The 18,364-nt window shown below is 39.7% G+C and overlaps 1 protein-coding gene across 1 annotated transcript in view; it reads right to left on the bottom strand.

Moving 5' to 3' along the window:
• Positions 1-928: 928 nt before the first annotated feature.
• The window catches only part of TRPC6 (transient receptor potential cation channel, subfamily C, member 6), a 38,329-nt gene continuing 20,893 nt past the window's right edge, over positions 929-18,364 (bottom strand). Inside the window, exons 7-11 of the mRNA XM_009889409.1 lie at positions 15,597-15,792; positions 13,768-13,971; positions 3,898-3,981; positions 1,905-1,980; positions 929-1,080 (exon numbers count right to left, since the gene is read on the bottom strand). Of these exons, the coding sequence (XP_009887711.1) occupies positions 929-1,080; positions 1,905-1,980; positions 3,898-3,981; positions 13,768-13,971; positions 15,597-15,792 (712 nt within the window). The remainder of the gene's footprint in view (positions 1,081-1,904; positions 1,981-3,897; positions 3,982-13,767; positions 13,972-15,596; positions 15,793-18,364) is intronic.

Below are 18,364 nucleotides of genomic sequence, written 5' to 3'. Positions count from 1 at the left end.
GTCCCCAGTGCATGACATACCCAGAATTCAGAGAGGTTTGCACCTAGCATTTTCCTGTCTTCCACCTTAAATAAACATGTTACCAGCTTTACATTCAAACACCTACCCTGCAGTTTGTGGGTTTTACTTCAAGACATAAAAGCTGAAGAACTTGGGAATTCTGGAACAGATTAGAACTTCAAGGATTAATTATTTTGCATTAAAGATGTTTTCTTCAGGCCACAGCAATAGCTTTTCAATAAACTTGGTGAAAAACATTTCTTTCTCAATGCATTAACTCCTATTAGAACCCAGGTATCTCTCGGGATAGTTTGTTCAGTGGTGACAGGGATAAGTAGGGAAGAGTATAACACAGTGCTCTGAGTATTCTGCTCTCTACCTCTTCAAGGAAACAATCAAATAAAGTACTTCAATATCCTGCAGGTTTTTAAGAAAGGCAGTTAGCTTTCCTTTTTTTTTTTTCTTTTTTGCTGGTTGGCAATGCTTGAAAAATTAAATAGCTTTTGATATAAGTATGTAAAAGCCTGGGATTCTCCTCTTTTGCTTCCCTAAAATATATGTTAAGAATGTCTACAAAAGGAAATTTGCAAAAATAACCAGTTAATGTAGGAAAAGTTTAGATTTATACTTTTAATCTTTCATGACTGGGCTTATCAAGATTCCACTGGAATTCTAAAAGAGGTAAATTGAATACTAAAATGATCTAAAATTAACTCTTCTTCAGCAGGTAAAGAATAAATATCTTTCCTCAAGTGGTATTTCCTCTCTACCATAGACACAGAGGAATAGCCACTGTGGTTTTTCAATAAAGAATTGGAATGATTTAATTTCTGAATCTGTTGTAGAAATGTGAGCTAGACTTGAGAAAAACAGAATTATGGCTTTAAGTGAATTGTTAATGTTCTGTTGCATTTCTTAAATGTTTCGGTTATCTCTTGCTTTCTTCTTCCTTAGAGTCAATTGACAGTTTTTCCCCAAGTTTCCTTATAAGTTCTGCCAGATCTTCAGAATTCTGAGATTTTTCCTCAAGAAGTTCATACCGGAGACTTGAGATGTCCTGTTTAATTTCCTTCAGTTCACCTGTAAGAGATATTAGAAGATCACACTATTAAAAAATAAAGGGAAAAACCAGCATACCCGAAATATCTCACAGTTATCATGGGATCTCTCTGGATTTCTTTGTTGAAGCAGAAAAAGTGGATGTTCTGTGGACCATTGGTGAATGGTGGCTTATGGACAGGATTATGAAGATGCAGTTCTGGAAACAAATCTGAAGGCAGAAGTGTGAGAGAACACATCAGTTAACAAAACCCAAAAGATCTGTTAGATGGAAGAGAGATCATGCACATGGAGGGTGCCTGAATCCTCCTGGCCAGCAACAAAGGCCTCTCCCTTTCCATAGAGAGCGGTTATCTCCTTTTCCTGCTGCAAACAGAAGGGGTGCAAGCAGAAGACAACATTTCTGTGAAGTGCATTCACCATCTGTTTCCAGCTACTAAGCCACACCAAAAAAAAAAAAAAGCTGAAGCATGTGTATCACCATGTACACATCTCCCACACAAGGGAGAATCTCTACTGGAGTGCCCCAAACCAGCCACTGCATTAAATGCAGCCTCCCTGCAGGAAATGCACGGGCATTACTAGAAGTGGCAACACTCCTCACAAGAAGGTGTCAGATCAATGACAGTTTCTGATGGGAGAGCAGAGACAGAAAGCCACATCTATGACTCTATGATCTCTTCCTTAACTTCAATTTCATGCTGTTTTTACATCTTGCACCTGTAAACATGTTGAGTGGATTAAGTATTTTGGAAACATTTTTCAAGTGGCATATGTAACCACTTTAATTAGTTTGTTTTGATTCTCTGATTAGATATCAACATACAATTCATCAACATACTCACCCTCATTGACTTCATCACTTTCCTTATCTATCTGAGCTTTCAGTACATATCTTTTAATGAGACGCTTCATTATTTTCTGCAGAGAAGAAAGAAGAAAAAAAGAGTTTTCTTAGTTGGACTTTCTCATATTGCTATGACGTTTCTGCATATGAGCTCTATTATCTTCTGTTGCACTCAGACATTTCAGTGTAGGACTTGCCAGGTTAAAGGAATAGAATGTAAAAATTTCTGTTTTCATCTGCAGTAGATACTTAGACTTTATAATTCTGCACATACATGTACATGAATGTTAGAAAACTAAACACGTCTTACGAATGTTATCATTCACAAAGCTTAATCTACTACTGGAATCTATGAGAATGATTGATACAGCTGCAGCTTTGTTCTCCCTGTAGGTGAAACCATCTAGCCTTCATTGCTACCAGAAGATGATAATGAACCTGATTAGCAATGCTAATTGCTGAACCCTTTTGCAATCAGGTTATTTTAATCTATTTTTACATTTTATCTGATAAGTTATCTTTTCCCAATGTAAGGATTAGAGAAAATGGAACCCATATCCTACAAGTCATTTAAGCACCTCGCTGGGACTCATCTAACCAAATACAGATAGTTCCTAATGCAAATGTACATGTCTGTGGCAGTCACCTTTAACTCCCTCTGTGGAGACAAAAAGCAAACCTAAGAGGGTAGTTCATCTCAGACTGGTAAAACTGATCGAATAAAACACATCATTAGAATGACTACCCTCTCTGCTAAAAATAAAGGGAACCCAGGCCAGCAAATTTAGATGCAAATTTTACTTTTCCAGGAAAAAATAACTCTGCCCCCGATTCTCCCATTAGTTCAAATTACTTGAATAAGAACAAGGTATCTAATTACCTTTGAGGATCTATCTTAGGCTTTAATATATTCATATGGTGTAACCCATGACAACACAATACTTATTGGTTTCCACAACAAGATAGAATATATGCATATATTTATGTGTCTGCTTTTGTCTCCACAGTAATAGACCTGACCAGAGGTGCTTGTGAGATGAATCATCCCAGATTAGTGGTTCCAGACCATCACTAGAGTCATGCTTGCAAGGTCAGCAGCTGTATGGTTTATTCTAATAATCTGAGAATGTTTCAAATACAAAGCCACACATCCTCACATTTATGGGATAAAATTGTAATCTTAATATGTATCACTGCATCATAATGAAATCGGCTGTGAAAAAGTCAGAGTTTTTGGAATAGACTCGTACAAACACTGCATAATGGAAGAGTGGAGCAAAGATAGACTGCCCAAGGGGAAAAAACTTTTTTCTATCTTATGTTTAAAAAAGGTATACTTAATTCCATGCTGTTTTCTCTGCCTTTTTGCATTCAGATGATCTTGCTCTACTGCCCAAGCAGCTCTTGCCAATTCCTTTCCACCTGCTCTGCTTTGCAGTATTAGAGGAAGGAAAGGAGCAGCCTCTGGACCAGAATAGCTGGGCTTTATGTGGACTATGCTGGGTCTCTTTATGCTTAAAGGCTCATTGCAGGTCTTAAGGAGGCAAAGAATAAACACACTATTGATAGCACAAAGTCTGAAAGACATTTGCAGTGCTTGAGATATTCGAATACAGAGGTGTGGCACAATATGCTCAACTGCTTCAGCAGGTGGAATAGGAAGATTTTGCATTTCTTTTTGGTTTTCTTAATTCACACTGTGCACTTGAGGACTCAACCTGTCTCTAAAATTAAAAACCTTTTTCAACCACTTTAAAATATTGCACTATAAGGGCAGCATTTAAGAAACAAAGACGAGACAAAACTACCCTCAGGTTGTACTGCAAATTCCTAAACCACTGCATTTATTTCTGATATATACAAGGTCTGTGGATTAATTCTTAATTCATGTTGTTTAACATAAATTCAAAACTGTGTTCATGCTGTCAGTCTGATCTGCCAGTTCTGCTACTTCGTGATTTTCTTTAAAAATAATCTGTTTTTTTTTTTACCTGGTATTGCCTTGGAGGATTGTTTAAACTGTTTAAATGGATTTCATCTGAGCTTCTTATACTTGATTGCTTCCTTTGACCAAGCTGAAATGGAAATATTATTTATAGTACAAAATAAATAGAAGAACAATATGGTTAAATTACCTCATGCATATATCATATGACAGAACATTAACTGTAAAGCTCAATTTGGAGATTATTAAATTACTGTGGTAAAGTCCTCACACCCGTGTAGAATTTCATCACAAGGGTTGAAACAAACCCTTTCACATTGTGATGTAGGCAAGTGAAAACTGGGAGGTCTTCTCCCTTTACTCTGCCTCTTACCTGCTCCTAACATCTGCTCTGGTGAGACCCCACCTGGAGTACTGCATCCAGCCCTGGAGCCCCCAACATAGGAAAGTCATGGATCTGTTGGAGCAGGTCCAGAGGAGGGCCACAAAGATGATCCGAGGGCTGGAGCACCTCTCCTATGAAGACAGGCTGAGAGAGTTGGGGTTGTTCAGCCTGGAGAAGAGAAGGCTCCGGGGAGACCTTATAGTGGCCTTCCAGTACTTAAAGGGGGCCTACAGGAAAGATGGGGACAAAGTTTTTAGCAGGGCCTATTGCAACAGGACAAGGGGTAATGGCTTTAAACTAAAAAAGGGTAGATTTAGACTAGATATTAGGAAGAAATTTTTCACTCTGAGGATGGTGAAATACTGGAACGTGTTGTCCAGAGTGGTGGTAGATGTCCCAGCCCTGGAAACATTCAAGGCCAGGTTAGATGGGGCTCTGAGCAACCTGTTCTAGTTGAAGTTGTCACAGAATTGTCTGGGTTGGAAGGGACCTTTAAGATCATTGAGTCCAACTATCAACCTAACACTGCCAAAACCACCACTAAACCATGTCTCTAAGCATCACGTCTACCTATCTTTTAAATACCTCCAGGGATGGCAATTCCACCACTTCCCTGGGGAGCCTCTTCCAATGCTTGACAACCCTTTTGGTGAAGAACTTTTTCTTAACATCCAATCTAAACCTCCCATGGCATATCTTGAGGCCACTTCCTCTTGTCCTATCACTTGTTACTTGGGAGGAGAGGGCGACCCCCACCTCTACATCCTTTCAGGTAGCTGTAGAGAGCGATAAGGTCTCCCCTCAGCCTCCTTTTCTCCAGATTAAACAATCCCAGTTCCACCAGCTGCTCCTCATAAGACTTGTTCTCTATGCCCTTCACCAGCTTCTGGATGTGCTCCAGCACCTCGATGTCTTTCTTGTAGTGAGGGGCCCAAAACTGAACACAGTACTCAAGCTGTGGCCTCACCAGTGCTGAGTACAGGGGGACAATCACTTCCCTAGTCCTGCTGGCCACACTATTCCTGATACAGGCCAGGAAGGTGCTGGCCTTATTGGCCATCTGGGCACACTGCTGGCTCATATTCAGCTGGCTGCCGACCGACACCCCCAGGTCCTTCTGCCAGGCAGTTTTCCAGCCACTCTTCCCCAGTCCTGTAGCACTGCGTGGGGTTGTTGTGACTCAATGCAGGACCCGGCACTTGGCCTTGTTGAACCTCATACCATTGGTCTTGGCCCATCAATCCAGCCTCTGGATCCAATTCCCTCTGTGGAGCCTTCCTACCATCAAGCAGATCAACATGCCCTCCGCGTCAGGAGGAAGGGAACACTGGTGTGGCAGAGCTTTGTAGCCAATGGATGAGGGAGAGTCAGGGCAGGGTGTGGAAGAAGCCAAGGAAGGAGAGGTGGCAGCATTACTCCTTTTCTTTCTTTCACAGCACTTGCACATAACTAATGTGACCTCCACTACCACAAAATATACAAGGAGTTTGCTTCTCCCCTCACTTGCACTAATGGCTGAATATAATCAGTTAGGCAGTTCATGCCAGGGACCACAAAATTATCAGCTGACATTTCTGAGTAGCATCTTCCTTACTACACATGCTGAAAGGAAAGGACATCACTCCCTGATGAAACACCGAGGATGCAATTTGCAGGCTTCATTACCGATTTACATCTTTGAGAAGGACTAAAGCATCACAAAATGGGGAACTGAGACTCAGGCTGAATGACTAGGCTGCAGTAAGAGTGAACAGCAACTGTCAAAATGAAACGAATGATATTACTTTAGTCTGATGATGGGGCCAGTTTAACGAGTAGTAGTGCAAGAAATGAAAAAATGTGAAATATAGATCATGACTATCTGAATGATTAATAAGTGGGACTGCCACTAAAAAGTCAGTTCTCTGTAATTATACATGGTCCAATAAAATTTTTACTGTTTTAAAGCACGGAGCTATCATTGCACTTCTTCAGATCCTGTGGGATTGTGTTGCACTTCCAGTGAGGTTCTCTATGGTGGTTATCTCTGTCTTTATGCATCGAGCACCTACAGATAAGCAAACTAGTGCACTTTGAAGGCTGGTAAATAATATGTGGGATATGCTGGGATACAGTTTGATGGAGAGGAAAGCAGGGGAGGGTTAAATGCTTATGCAGTGGTACAGGCATGTCACACATCAAGGGGGCCCACAACACAATGCCTGACGTTAATGAAGGCTAAAGCCCTCATGTAGCCATTTCTGCTGCAACCGAAATCATTATAACCTCTTGAGTTATAACAGGAACTTCTCATGGCTGAAGTTTGATAATAAATGGAAGTAGGAATATGGAACATGCGATAAATATTCACCAGATATCAATTAGAAAATGATAAAAATATCTCATCAGAAAGCTTTAGTGGGGCTTTGTTGTAACTTACATGTACTAACACAAAGGCTAAAATTAAAAATGTGGGAATTGTATATGTATAAAAAGTCTTAATGAGGCATCAGATTGAGTTGTTTAACCAGCAATGAGGACATCAACTAAAATTCTCAGTTCTCCCAGTTGCTGCAGAGCTTGCTTCTTAGAAGTTTTCTAGTTTTCTAGAATTCCAAATGACTTTATATTCACTTTAAGAGTAAAGCAAATAAGTCTTCATGAATCTGCATACAGGGAATAATTCAAATATTTTTAGATTTTGTTTAGCATTTCACAGAATCACAGAATGGTTTGTATTGGAAGGGACCTTTAAAGATCATGTAGCACAACGCCCCTTCCATGGGCAGAGACATTTTTCATTAGATCAGGTTTATACTTTGATAATTTCTCCTGAAGAAAAAATTACACTTACTGGTAAAATATATTAATTTGCAATTAATATAAAGTTTACACTGAATTCAGATTTTGGTTTTTTGCTTTAGAAAGAGTCACGATATCTATATATACTTACTTTTAAAAACATTATATATCTATTCAGACTATGTTTATTTGACTAAGCAAAAGTAATGATAAAAGATATACAGTAATATATAAATAGATATATAAATAATTAATAACTTTCTCTAACATATTAACCTGAATTTGGATGTAAATTGAATTACAGATGTATAAAAAGGGCAAATTATGGTTGCTTTTTCTTGCTTGAATAAAGCTACCTTAAATTTTTTTTAATTTATATTAGAAAACATAAAGTTATCTAAACTTTTTAACTTAAACTATGTATCTGATTTATAATAAAAAGTAGTGGCTAGTGAGTTTAAGCGACTGTGTAATCACTATGTCTTTCAGGGTTTTAGAACTAATAATACTCTTTTGGGTCTCACCTTTATTACTAGATTAAAAGAGAAAAACAATCTTCCTGCTTTCTCAGCTCCTGGTTTCCTAATGCACAATTTTTTGAAATAATGTAGTAGAATAAGAGGAAAAGTATGCTTCCTCTGCAGTGGCAGATAACCATTCTGCAGCTGTGGCAACCATTCATGATCCTGTTACTTACCGGTTTACATACAATCTACAAATGTATTTAATTTTATTATGCATTTTAAAATATTTATTATGTATTTTATTATGTATTTTAAATGTAATCTGTCATGCTGGTTACCAGTTTTAAATTTATGTTACATTGGTTCACTTCAAAAGTTAATCCAATGCTTAACTAAAAATTGATTTCCACTTGAAATAGCAAAATTGGTAATATGTAGTGAAATCAGTTAAGTAACTGCAAACTTGTAAAGCCAGACATACCGTAACACCTTTAACTTAACTTTGACCCTTCAGCACTCTGCATTTTTTCAACAGAATAATGTGCTTTTAATTAACTAGAAACTGCACCCTGAAAATTGGCAGGTAAATCAGAAGCGTGTTACTTTATTAAGTCTGCTTCTGTGTAACAGTAACAGGGCAGAACATCTATTGTGCTTTGCTGAATGACCACTTGGTGGCAGAGATTGCCAAGATTTCATTATAACTTCATTTTTACACAAAGTTTGTAAACTCTCTTTAAGCTTCACACCTATGGGTTTTTCCTCTCCCCAAAATTACTACTAGGGTAAACTCAGCCTGTCACATTAATGACTGAACTACAGTTCATATTTTTAAGTTAATAGCTATTGAAAATCCACTGGAGGAATGGAAAAAAAAAGGGAAATTTAAATAAAACAATGCTATAAACCCTAACAAGATATAACTCTCCCCCAGGAGTCTTGTGTGAAAGAAGACATGTAGCATACATGGACCATTGCTTTTAGAAAAAAATCTTCTTTTTTAAACTTGCTTTGCATTTCGTCATTCTCTAGTATTACTTAAAATTCAGTGCAATCAGAATAATAACATAATTACCCTAGCTGTTTTGAGTAGCACTTTGTTAACACCCTAAATCCCATTTTTCAGAAGCAGCTGATGGAATTCCAGTAAATTGCACGTGCTTTGACCAGAGGTGTGAGATCCCACAAAATGACTCGGTTTGCGCTCCCAGAACCAGAGGTCACTTGTGAAAATTTTAGAAATACTGTTTTACACTAAGAAAGTAAAAGGTGTTTTGTTGTCTGAGTGAGGGTTTAAAGCTATTTCAGTAACTGGTTGTTCCTTATTTCTTTTCTGAAGGGGCATGTTTTAAGAAAATGGCTTATCTAGGTTCGCTGCCAGTACTGGTTTTAAGCTCGGGAAGATGAACAAGTTCTGTGACTCTTAAACCATAAAATTTCTCCTTCACAAGGCAATTTTTCAATTTAGAATAAAACTCCAAGTAGGTTTCTTTAAACCTCTCCTTTTTCTTCATTTATTTCTCCGCTTTTTTTGGTTTGACTTTCTTGTTCACTTGATGTTTAAAACACCAATTCTAGCCTAAAACAGAAGAAATCTGCAGGTTTTAATCAACAGCCTGAAAGTAAACATCTTCCCAACTTTTATTATTACTTGTAGATATGTCTGAAGAAATTAAGTTTCTGGCATGCTACACTTCGAGAACAGCTATATAAATCACTTGCCATTTAGCGTTGCCTTTGTTTTCTGCCAATGGCAATCAGGGCAGAGCTGGCTCTAGGGCAGAATTTCCCTCCTTCCCATCTTAATTCTTGTCTTTACACTCCCCCTGGTGCTGCTGCCGCTTTTGCACTGAGAAGATGCAGGTTCTGCAGGAGAAAGACCCACAGGCTGGGTCTGAATCAGTGAACTCAAGCGTGTGCTAACATTTCTGGGTACTGCAGTGCAATGTCTTCTATCAGTAAATTTCTAGTGTCCTCCCAAGTAGGACTTACGCCGGAGCAACTGGCTCTCTCCCGAGGCACGCTTTGACAACTGGAATGGTCTGGGGACAACAGCTTGCAGGAACTCTACTTTGGGAGGAAAACTACTTCAATAGGGAGAAGTCATTCCTGAATTGGTCTTGGTGCCCAGGTAAGCTCCCTGTCACATTTAATTTACTAGCACAGCCACAGCCACCAAGTCTTGGGTCTGGTCATGCCAAATCTTTTCTTATCTTAGCACAGCTCACTGTGTTTAAAGTAGCTCCTAGCCCACGTAGCTCCTTGCTCAGCAGTCACAGCAGCACCAACCTGCTCAGCACAGGACGAGTCCAAAGTCAAAACCCGAAAAGCTTGAGAATGACTTTGAGAAGATGCCATAAAACAGCCTCAGCAATAAGGAATCATCAACAGTGGGTCAAAATGAGACACAAACATTTTAGTTACGTTTTAGAAGTGTGAAGGATGGCAGCATCTGATAGATTCAGATAAAGTAAGCTCTGCAGTCTGTGACAGTCCAAAAGGTAAGTAAAAATGTAATCATCTGGCAATATCAGCAACCCTGCTGGGAAAGCTGAGGAATGGAGAGATGTGACTCCGCTGCTTTATGTTTTTCAATGTAAAAGCTTTTTGTTTTTAATTTGATTTGCAGTTTTACAGCTTCTTTGGCTGGGGAGTAAGAACATTTCCCTTCGCATTAGTTATACTAGAATCTGCAGCAAGTGGAAAGCATTAATATTTGTAGACTAAAAATTAATTCAGGGTTAGGAAAAAATTTGATAAACCACAGTTACATCCTCTCAGATCTCTTTCAGAAGGACTGCAGTAAAAGCAGACACAACTGTTATTGTTTTATCCAGAATTGGTAATTATTACAATTTGCACCATTCTAGCCATCTGAATTGCTAGGTTTGAATATAATTTTGGAAAGGAATCATAGAAATCCAGCATCTTTCCTTAGGGTGCAGGAATGGGATTTTTAAGAGAACCTATTTTATGGGAACATAAATTTCAGTTTAAAGAAATATTAAAAACAAGCTTCTAACTTATGTGCCTTTCAAAGTCACAAATTAAGTGAATTAGAAAAACAAAAATCCTTTGATTTGTTGTTTCTCACTGTCTCCTAATTTGAAGTTTATATGCATCTCCTTAAAGTCATGATTTTTCAGGGATGACCTTATCACTCATGGAAGTTGTGAAACCAGTTTGCATCAAGGTGGTCTTAAATACCTTAGGATTAGATTTCCCAAATAAAATGAAGTGAGATGTGTGAAATGCTAGAAAAATTACCCGTAGCACACGAGACATCCGAAGTTAATAACAATCTTGACTTTGTTGACAGTGTTTGTAATGTCAGTGTTTGTTTTTCTAAACTGTTATGAAGTTAACTAGAGAGAGAGGCTTGCCAGATGCACGATATTTTTCCCTATAGCTCCATTTTTTCGTTCTAGGATTGCAACCAGTTTCTTTTCTCTTTTACTCTTCAGCTGATAAGTGTGACGGAAAAAGTGCTTGTCACATTGGTGACAGAGAGCTGACAGATGCATGTAACTTCTCTACTGACCCCCAGTCTATTGACTCTTGACTAGAGACTCAAGAACTCCTAACCCTGAAGGCCTCTTCTCAGACTACTGCCTATTTTAACAAAGATCCTTCCACATTAAAAAGTTCCATAAATGACACATTTGATTCTGTCACAATGACAAACCTGTGGGCTTTTTTTTGGTGTGAATGTTACCATACGCTCACCTTTCTACTCACTAAGTCTGATCAGTCGCCTTGCAAAGCTCTTCTTCCCTAATGTGTTACAACAGTGCGAGTCTTTACACGTCCATTACCACCTAATGCCATGCCCCATGTGCTCCTAAAGCAATTAATTTGATTTATACCAAGACACCGCAAGAAAAATCGACTGACTAGAAAATCTTCAAATGAAATACAGCAACGTATCAACCCAAGTGCTTTTTACTGCACTTGTGTAAAATGAAAGAGATAACAGAGTGCTTTACAATAAAAGCAGGCTGCATTCTCAGTGGAAGCAGAGACAAGTTAGAAAGGGGGAATTTAGAAACTCTGCCCAGGCATGTGAGGGTGGTGGTAGGAAAGACAAAGCTCAAAGCTGACATTTGCAAAGGCAGTAAGAAGAGCCTCTACTGCTACAATAGCAGTATAAGGGTGAACAAGGGAAATGTGGGCCTGTTGCTCAGTGGGGCAGGGGATTTAGTGACAGCGGACTCGGGTAAGGCTGTGGGACTTAGCTAACAGTTTGCAAGGCCTCTGTGCTTAATGAATGGGTTTGACGAGGAGGAGAATGACCGGCTGTAGAGAAGGATCAAGTCAGGGGTTATTTGAGAGAACTTGACCCAGGAAAGTTCATTGGACCCAATGAGCTCCATTCACGGGTGCTGAGAGAGTGGATCACAGAATCGTAGAATCCTTTAGGTTGGAAAAGACCTTTAAGATCATCAAATCCAACCATTAACCCAGCACTGCCAAAACCACCACTAAACCATATCCCTTCAGCACCGCATCCACACATCTTTTAAATACCTCCAGGGACGGTGACTCAACCAGTTCCCTGGGCAGCCTGTTCCAATGCTTAACAACACCCCACACCCTCCCCCGGCACAACTTGAGGCCATTTCATCTTGTCCTATCACTTGTTACTTGGGAGGAGAGACTGACTCCCATCTTGCTACATCCTCCTTTCAGGTAGTTGTGGAGAGCGATAAGGTCTCCCCTCAGTCTCCTTTTCTCCAGACTAAGCAACCCCAGTTCCCTCCGCCGCTCCTCATAAGACTTGTGCTCTAGACCCTGCACCAGCTTCGTTGCCCTTCTTTGGATGTGCTCCAGCACCCCAGTGTCCTTCTTGTAGTGAGGGGCCCTTCTTGTATTTGAGGTGAGGCCTCACCAGTGCTGAGTACAGGGGGACAATCACTTCCCCAGTCCTGCTGGCCACACCATTTCTGACATAAGCCAGGATGCTACTGGCCTTCTTGGCCACCTGGGCACACAACAGGCTTATATTCAGATGAAGCCCTAGCAAAGATGCTATCATCTTTGAAAGATTGTGAAAATTGGGAGAGGTCTCCAAAGACTGGAGAAAGACAAATGTCAAACCCATCTTCAAAATGAATACAGGCCACTCAATCTCACTTCTGTTAACTGGCAAATAATGGATTGAGTCCTCTTGGAGCACATTTCTGGGCACATGGAAGATCAGACGGTGACTAGGAACAGCATGTGTGGATTTAGGAAGAGTAAAACCTGTCTAACCAATCCAGATCGCCCTCTGAGATAAAATGTCTGGATTTGCAGATGAGGGGAGAGCCAGGGGAGTCATCAACCTTGACTTTAGCGAGGGTTTTAACTGAGAATTTATTTATCCTGGAATATTCTTGTACCTGCATTAGGATGTTACTGTCTGGATGGGTGGACAACTAAATGGGCAAAATCCTGGCTGGATGGTTGTGCTTAGAGGGTAGTACAGGGGTCTTGTCCTGGGCCTTGCCCTTTTAAACACCTTTATCAATGACCAGGGGTCTGATGTTTGCAGACAAAGTCAGAATCGGAGGGGTGGAGGGAGCAGCTGATAGGCTTGAGGGCAGGGATGCCATCCAGGAGAATGGTGGTGACAGGAACCCTGTGAATTTCAATAAGGACAAATGGGAAGGAATAACTCTTTCAACACCACAGGCTGGGGACTGGCTGGCTGGGGTGCGGCTCTGCAGAAAAGAACCTGGGAGACTTGGGTGACAGAGAGAAAGATGTTAAGAAACTGCAGCAAGTTCAGCAGAAGGTTGAAAAACTGCAGCAAGTTCAGCAGAGACACAAAGATGTTTGGAGCTGGAGCATTTTCCCTGTGAAGAGACACTTTTTCTCCACAAGGACAGTCAGGCAGTGGCACATCCTGCCCAGAGAGATTGTACAGTCTCCATCCTTGGACCTTTTCCAGACCTGAATGGATGAAGCCCTGAGCAACCTGGCCTGACCTCAGAGTTGACCCTGCTGCGAGCAGGACGTTGGACTACAGGCCTCCTGAAGTCCCTCCCAACCTGAAACATTCTCTGATTCTGTGACAAGAAGCAGGAAGAACTGTAAATTTACAATGGTATTTTTGGACTTAACTGTAGACAAATATTTATATTTAAAAACAAAGTAAGAATTTCAGCCTGTACGTAGTGACTGCCTTCAGTATGGACTAAGTATGCTGGGAAATTAATGAGAAAAACAGGTCAACAACAAAAATGAAATTAAAATTGGCTTTATCTTTTAAAATCAGCAGTCAGTATATGCATTATAAAATTACCTTGTTCATCTCTGCATCTTCCTGAAAGCTTTTCTTTTGGCACAGAAATGGTTTAGAAATACATTTTTTGATTCTGAGTAAGAGATACAGCAAAGATTTTGGACTTGGCACTAAGTTGAAGGGTACTGGAAGAGTTCTCCCTTCTTCAAAGTAAGAAAACCAAAGTTTAGCCCTTGCAAATTTCCATTCTACATCAGCATCATCCTGTAAAACAGAAACACAGCTGTTAATACACGGTTCATACCACCTTGACTATTGAAGATGCTATGGGTAAACTTTATGTATGTTTTGAATATAATTGGCTGAAGTTAATCTCAGACAGATCAAGAACTTGTTTATAATCTGTGAAAACAAAATTTCAATTAATGCAACGGCTCTTATTAATCCATTTAAAATAATGCAATTACAGAAGAACATAGTGGATTTCATTTAAACATTGGTTACTCCAGAGGGAGTGCTAATAGCCTGTAATACAGGATCACAAAGACAGACCTTTTTGTTTGGTGCTCTTTGTAAATACACAGATAAGAAGGGAAGTTCTGATTTAAAAGCACACAATACAATGCCCAAGTTAAAGCTTCATGGCAACACTCAAATTCATATGCTAGGGCTTGACTGAGTAGCTGCTTGCTTGGAACACTGTCATGCTCAATAAACAAAATGAAAAAATCCTATGTTAACATAAGAAAAATGTAAATCTCTCAATGCGACTGCCAGCTCTGATTTCTTATCTTATTGGTCTCTTCTGTAGCAATTAGTCTATTATCTTTTTTTGTGAAAAAAACATAGTCCCAGAATTTTAAATTAAAATTTTACTCTATTACTTTAAACATGAAGTTAAAAGCTCAAATATATGATTAAATCAGGTATGCTATCATCACCATGGTTTATGTTTATCATTTACGATAGCCAAAACACTCATTTTATTCCTCTCTGTAAAGTTCAAAAGAGTTTTCTGCAAAGGACTGACGTCATGTTCAAGGACACGACTCAGTATTGCTGTAGCTGTTTTCAGAAGCTGTTTGTATCCAGTCACTGTACTTTTGGATAATATCCCGGTTTTTATTGCTCTGAACCTGGCAGCTTGTTCTGTGCCCTCCTGAGTCAGAAGAATCTGAACCTCCCTAGAGAATGCATGTTTCTCCTGCTCAAGCTGGACAATGCTACAGCTCCAAACCAGAGCCCAGAACCTGGAACCAGAGCGGTGTCAAACCTGAGTCTGCTGCCTTGTGGCAAGGACATCACCTGGGAAAGGCTGGGATGGCCTGGCTCCTGCAGGTTGGCTTCCTTTTTTTCTAAACAATGATAATGATGTAGCCCTTTGTTTTCCGTGGCATGCAGAAGTCCATGCCGACTTTTAGTAGTGCTGCTGATTACTTTGTCAAGTAAAGTTTGTTCACTGCAGCGCACTAGAGCAACAGTTCTTTAAATAAAAGAAGAAAAGAACATGCTATAGAATTGCTTGCAAGGTCAAGGCATAGAAATGAGAAATTCCTTGCAGCAAGAGGGACACTACTCAAATAATAACTACAAATGAGGCAAATGAAAGATTCACAAAGTCACACAATGTAGCTTATCCTCTTCAGGAACGTAACACAATTCAACAGCAGTTTCTTAGTCCAGTCTAGTTCTTACTATTGCAAGCACATGCAGCCGGGTAATTTCCTGGTGTTTTATAATAAAAATGTAGAGTGGAATTAATATTTTCTAATATATTCCAAAAGCCTCTGTGTTATTTTTCTTAAATAAGATGTCAACAAGAAAATGTTCCAGGAGACTTAGACAATTAGCTATAACTGCAAATGTTTCATCATAAATGGAATTTTTACCTCAATTTCCTGGAATGAACTGTTGATCATTGCAATAAGCATGTTCAGTAAGACAATGACCATGGTAACATTATAGACTCCATAAAGAACATAACCGATATTTTCAATAAATTTATGTTTGTAATTGATGACAACTGATTTAACTTCTGAGAGTCCAAATATAGCCCAGAACAACGTCTTGAAACTTTCTTCAACTCTAAAAGGAGAAATTGAAGACATGCATATGTTACTGAAGAAAAGCTGTATATTCTTATTGTATAAATTGCCAGTTACCATTTTTATACAGTATACACATTTTTCCGTTATTATAATATAGAACTCTACCACAGTGACATTATGCAGAACAAGTAGACTATCTAATTTCATGGGTACAGGCTGTTTCATAAGATAAGATTTAGGACTGACAATAAAACCATCTTATTCAGTTTAGGAATTATATATACATTCTCCAAAGAATATTACAATGATTCGCTTGTTAACTACTTTAATCTACACGCTACACACTTGCTGGTACTGTGAATGTAAATAACAAAAATCATTAACCTGTAAATACTTTGTTTTAATTGCACCATTAGTTCACTTAGTATGAATTATTTCACCATTAATATGACTAACATTCTGAAACTGTGAAAAAGACACGATGTCTGACTGCAAATCAGCATTTTTGCAAAAATTAGTTGAGTTTTCACAACTCCAGTTGAGTTTTCACTATTCCACAATTCCACGGTAAAGGTAAGAAGCCATGGTAGGGGGATACTGATTTTTTTTTTCAAGTTAGTTCATTTAAATACACGTACTTCCTTTTAATCAGTTTTTATATATGTACATAAATGTAAGTTGAAAACTCTAAGGTACCTTCTCCTAGCTATCTCCACCTTTTTTGAAGACATATTTTTCTCTTGCTTTGATAGAGAGACCTCAGTTCCCCATGTCCAAAAATGCTGTAGCATTGCAAAGCACATTTTGGATTTTATTGTGTTATTGTTAAGAAAAAAAGGTTAAAAGAAACTTTTAATTTTTAGTTGTGAATTTACTTCTCTGCTTATAATATTTTATCAGTATTCCATATGTGAGCTGTAGTTTTAGGTACTTTATCTATTGTGTGAATTAATAATACCAAAAAAGTAGTAACAAATTTTTCCCTCTTGACCAAGTTTGCTTCCTGGATGAGTACACTTCATAACGGTGATAGTTGGAGTATCATGACAGCCAGAAATTAAGTGGGCAAGGGCTGCAGAGCATGGGAAAGAATGAGTAGCCACTCGAGTGATTTATCTTAAAATCACAGCTAGAAATGAGAGGCATGAGAAACTGATACCAAATAACTCCTCACAGACAGAGTAGATTCAGAATTTCTGTTCTTATGGTGGGAGAAGAAAAAAAGAACAGCCAAGGAAACAGAGTCAAAAAAAAAAAAAAGGAATATAATTTCTGCTCTCAAGATGGAACTGGTTATTGCCATTGGAAACCATGGAAAGCCAGAACTTAAAAGAGGGATTAGATTTTTTTTTTTTTTTTTTTGACTAGTAAGAATACACAGAGTTGTCTGAATTAAATTACAGATATTTTGTAATGTGTATCACACTGTAGTGATTAGCCTGCTTCAATTACAGAAGACAGTGGCACTTGATGGAGGAACCAGCCTTGCTCGCACACGCTGCAGGGAGCCGCTACGCTGCACTCTGAAGTGCTGGTGCTGGCTTCCCTCACAGGCAGGATGCTGTCCTGCTGGCCCAGGGTCTGACCCAGATTACATCCCAAAATCCCTGAACAACCCCAGGAACAAGCCCTGTGCATGCAGTGCTATTACAGACTGCACTGCCAGGTCACCAGACATATGTACAGTGCTGCGTAAGGGGTCTGAGGTACTTCTGGTTTTTTATAAGCCTCTTCCACCTAATGCAGCCCGGGCGTCTGTTGGTCCAGGTTGCCACAAGGGCACATTACTGGCTTATGCTCAACCTGCTGCCCATCCGGACCCCCAGGTGCATTTCTGCCAAGCTGCTTTCCAGCCAGTCAGCCCCAGCCTGTCCTGGTATCTGGGGTTCTTCTTCCCAAGGGGCAGGACATGGCGTTTCCCTGTGTTGAACTTCACAAGGTTCCTGTTGGCCCATTTCTCCAGCCTGTCGTGGTCCCTCTGAGCGGCATCACAACCAGCTGGCCTATCAGACACTCTTTTTGATCCATACGGGCCTCCTGACCTTTGCTTGATTTCTTGCCCATTGAGATCAACCGATCTTGAGTGCTGAAAAGGCAATTCTTGAAAATCAATCAACTTGTCTGGACTGCCTTTCTCTTCAGGGCCTTATCCCATGAGATTCTTCCCTGAACAGCCCAAAGTCTGCTCTCCTGAAGTCTGGGGTTGTGGTCCTGCTATTTGCCTTGTTCTCTCTTCTCAGGAACCTGAAGTCCACCCTCTTGTGGTCAGCCAAGGCTGCTCCCAACCTTCACATACCCAACCAGTTCTTCCTTGTTTGTAAAAGTCAGGTGTCACAAAGCTCCTCTCCACATCAGCTCCCTGATCACCTGTGTCAGGAAGTTATTGTCAATACCCTCCGGAAACCTCCTGGATTGCTTGTGCCCTGCTGGAGGCAGCAGATATCAGGGGGGTTAAAAACCCCCATGAGGACCAGGACCTGCAAGTGTGAAGCTTCTTCCAGTTGTCTGAAGAAGGCATCATCTACTTCATCTTCCTGATCAGGCATTCCATAGCAGATATCCACTACAACATCACCCATGTTGGTCTGCTCTCTAATCTAGCCCGGTAA

Source organism: Charadrius vociferus, unplaced genomic scaffold (genome assembly GCF_000708025.1).
Source record: "Charadrius vociferus isolate BGI_N301 unplaced genomic scaffold, ASM70802v2 scaffold87, whole genome shotgun sequence".
Taxonomy (NCBI): Eukaryota; Metazoa; Chordata; class Aves; order Charadriiformes; family Charadriidae; genus Charadrius; species Charadrius vociferus.
The sequence above is the reverse complement of the archived record's forward strand: the minus strand, read 5'-3'. Positions and strand labels throughout refer to the sequence as shown.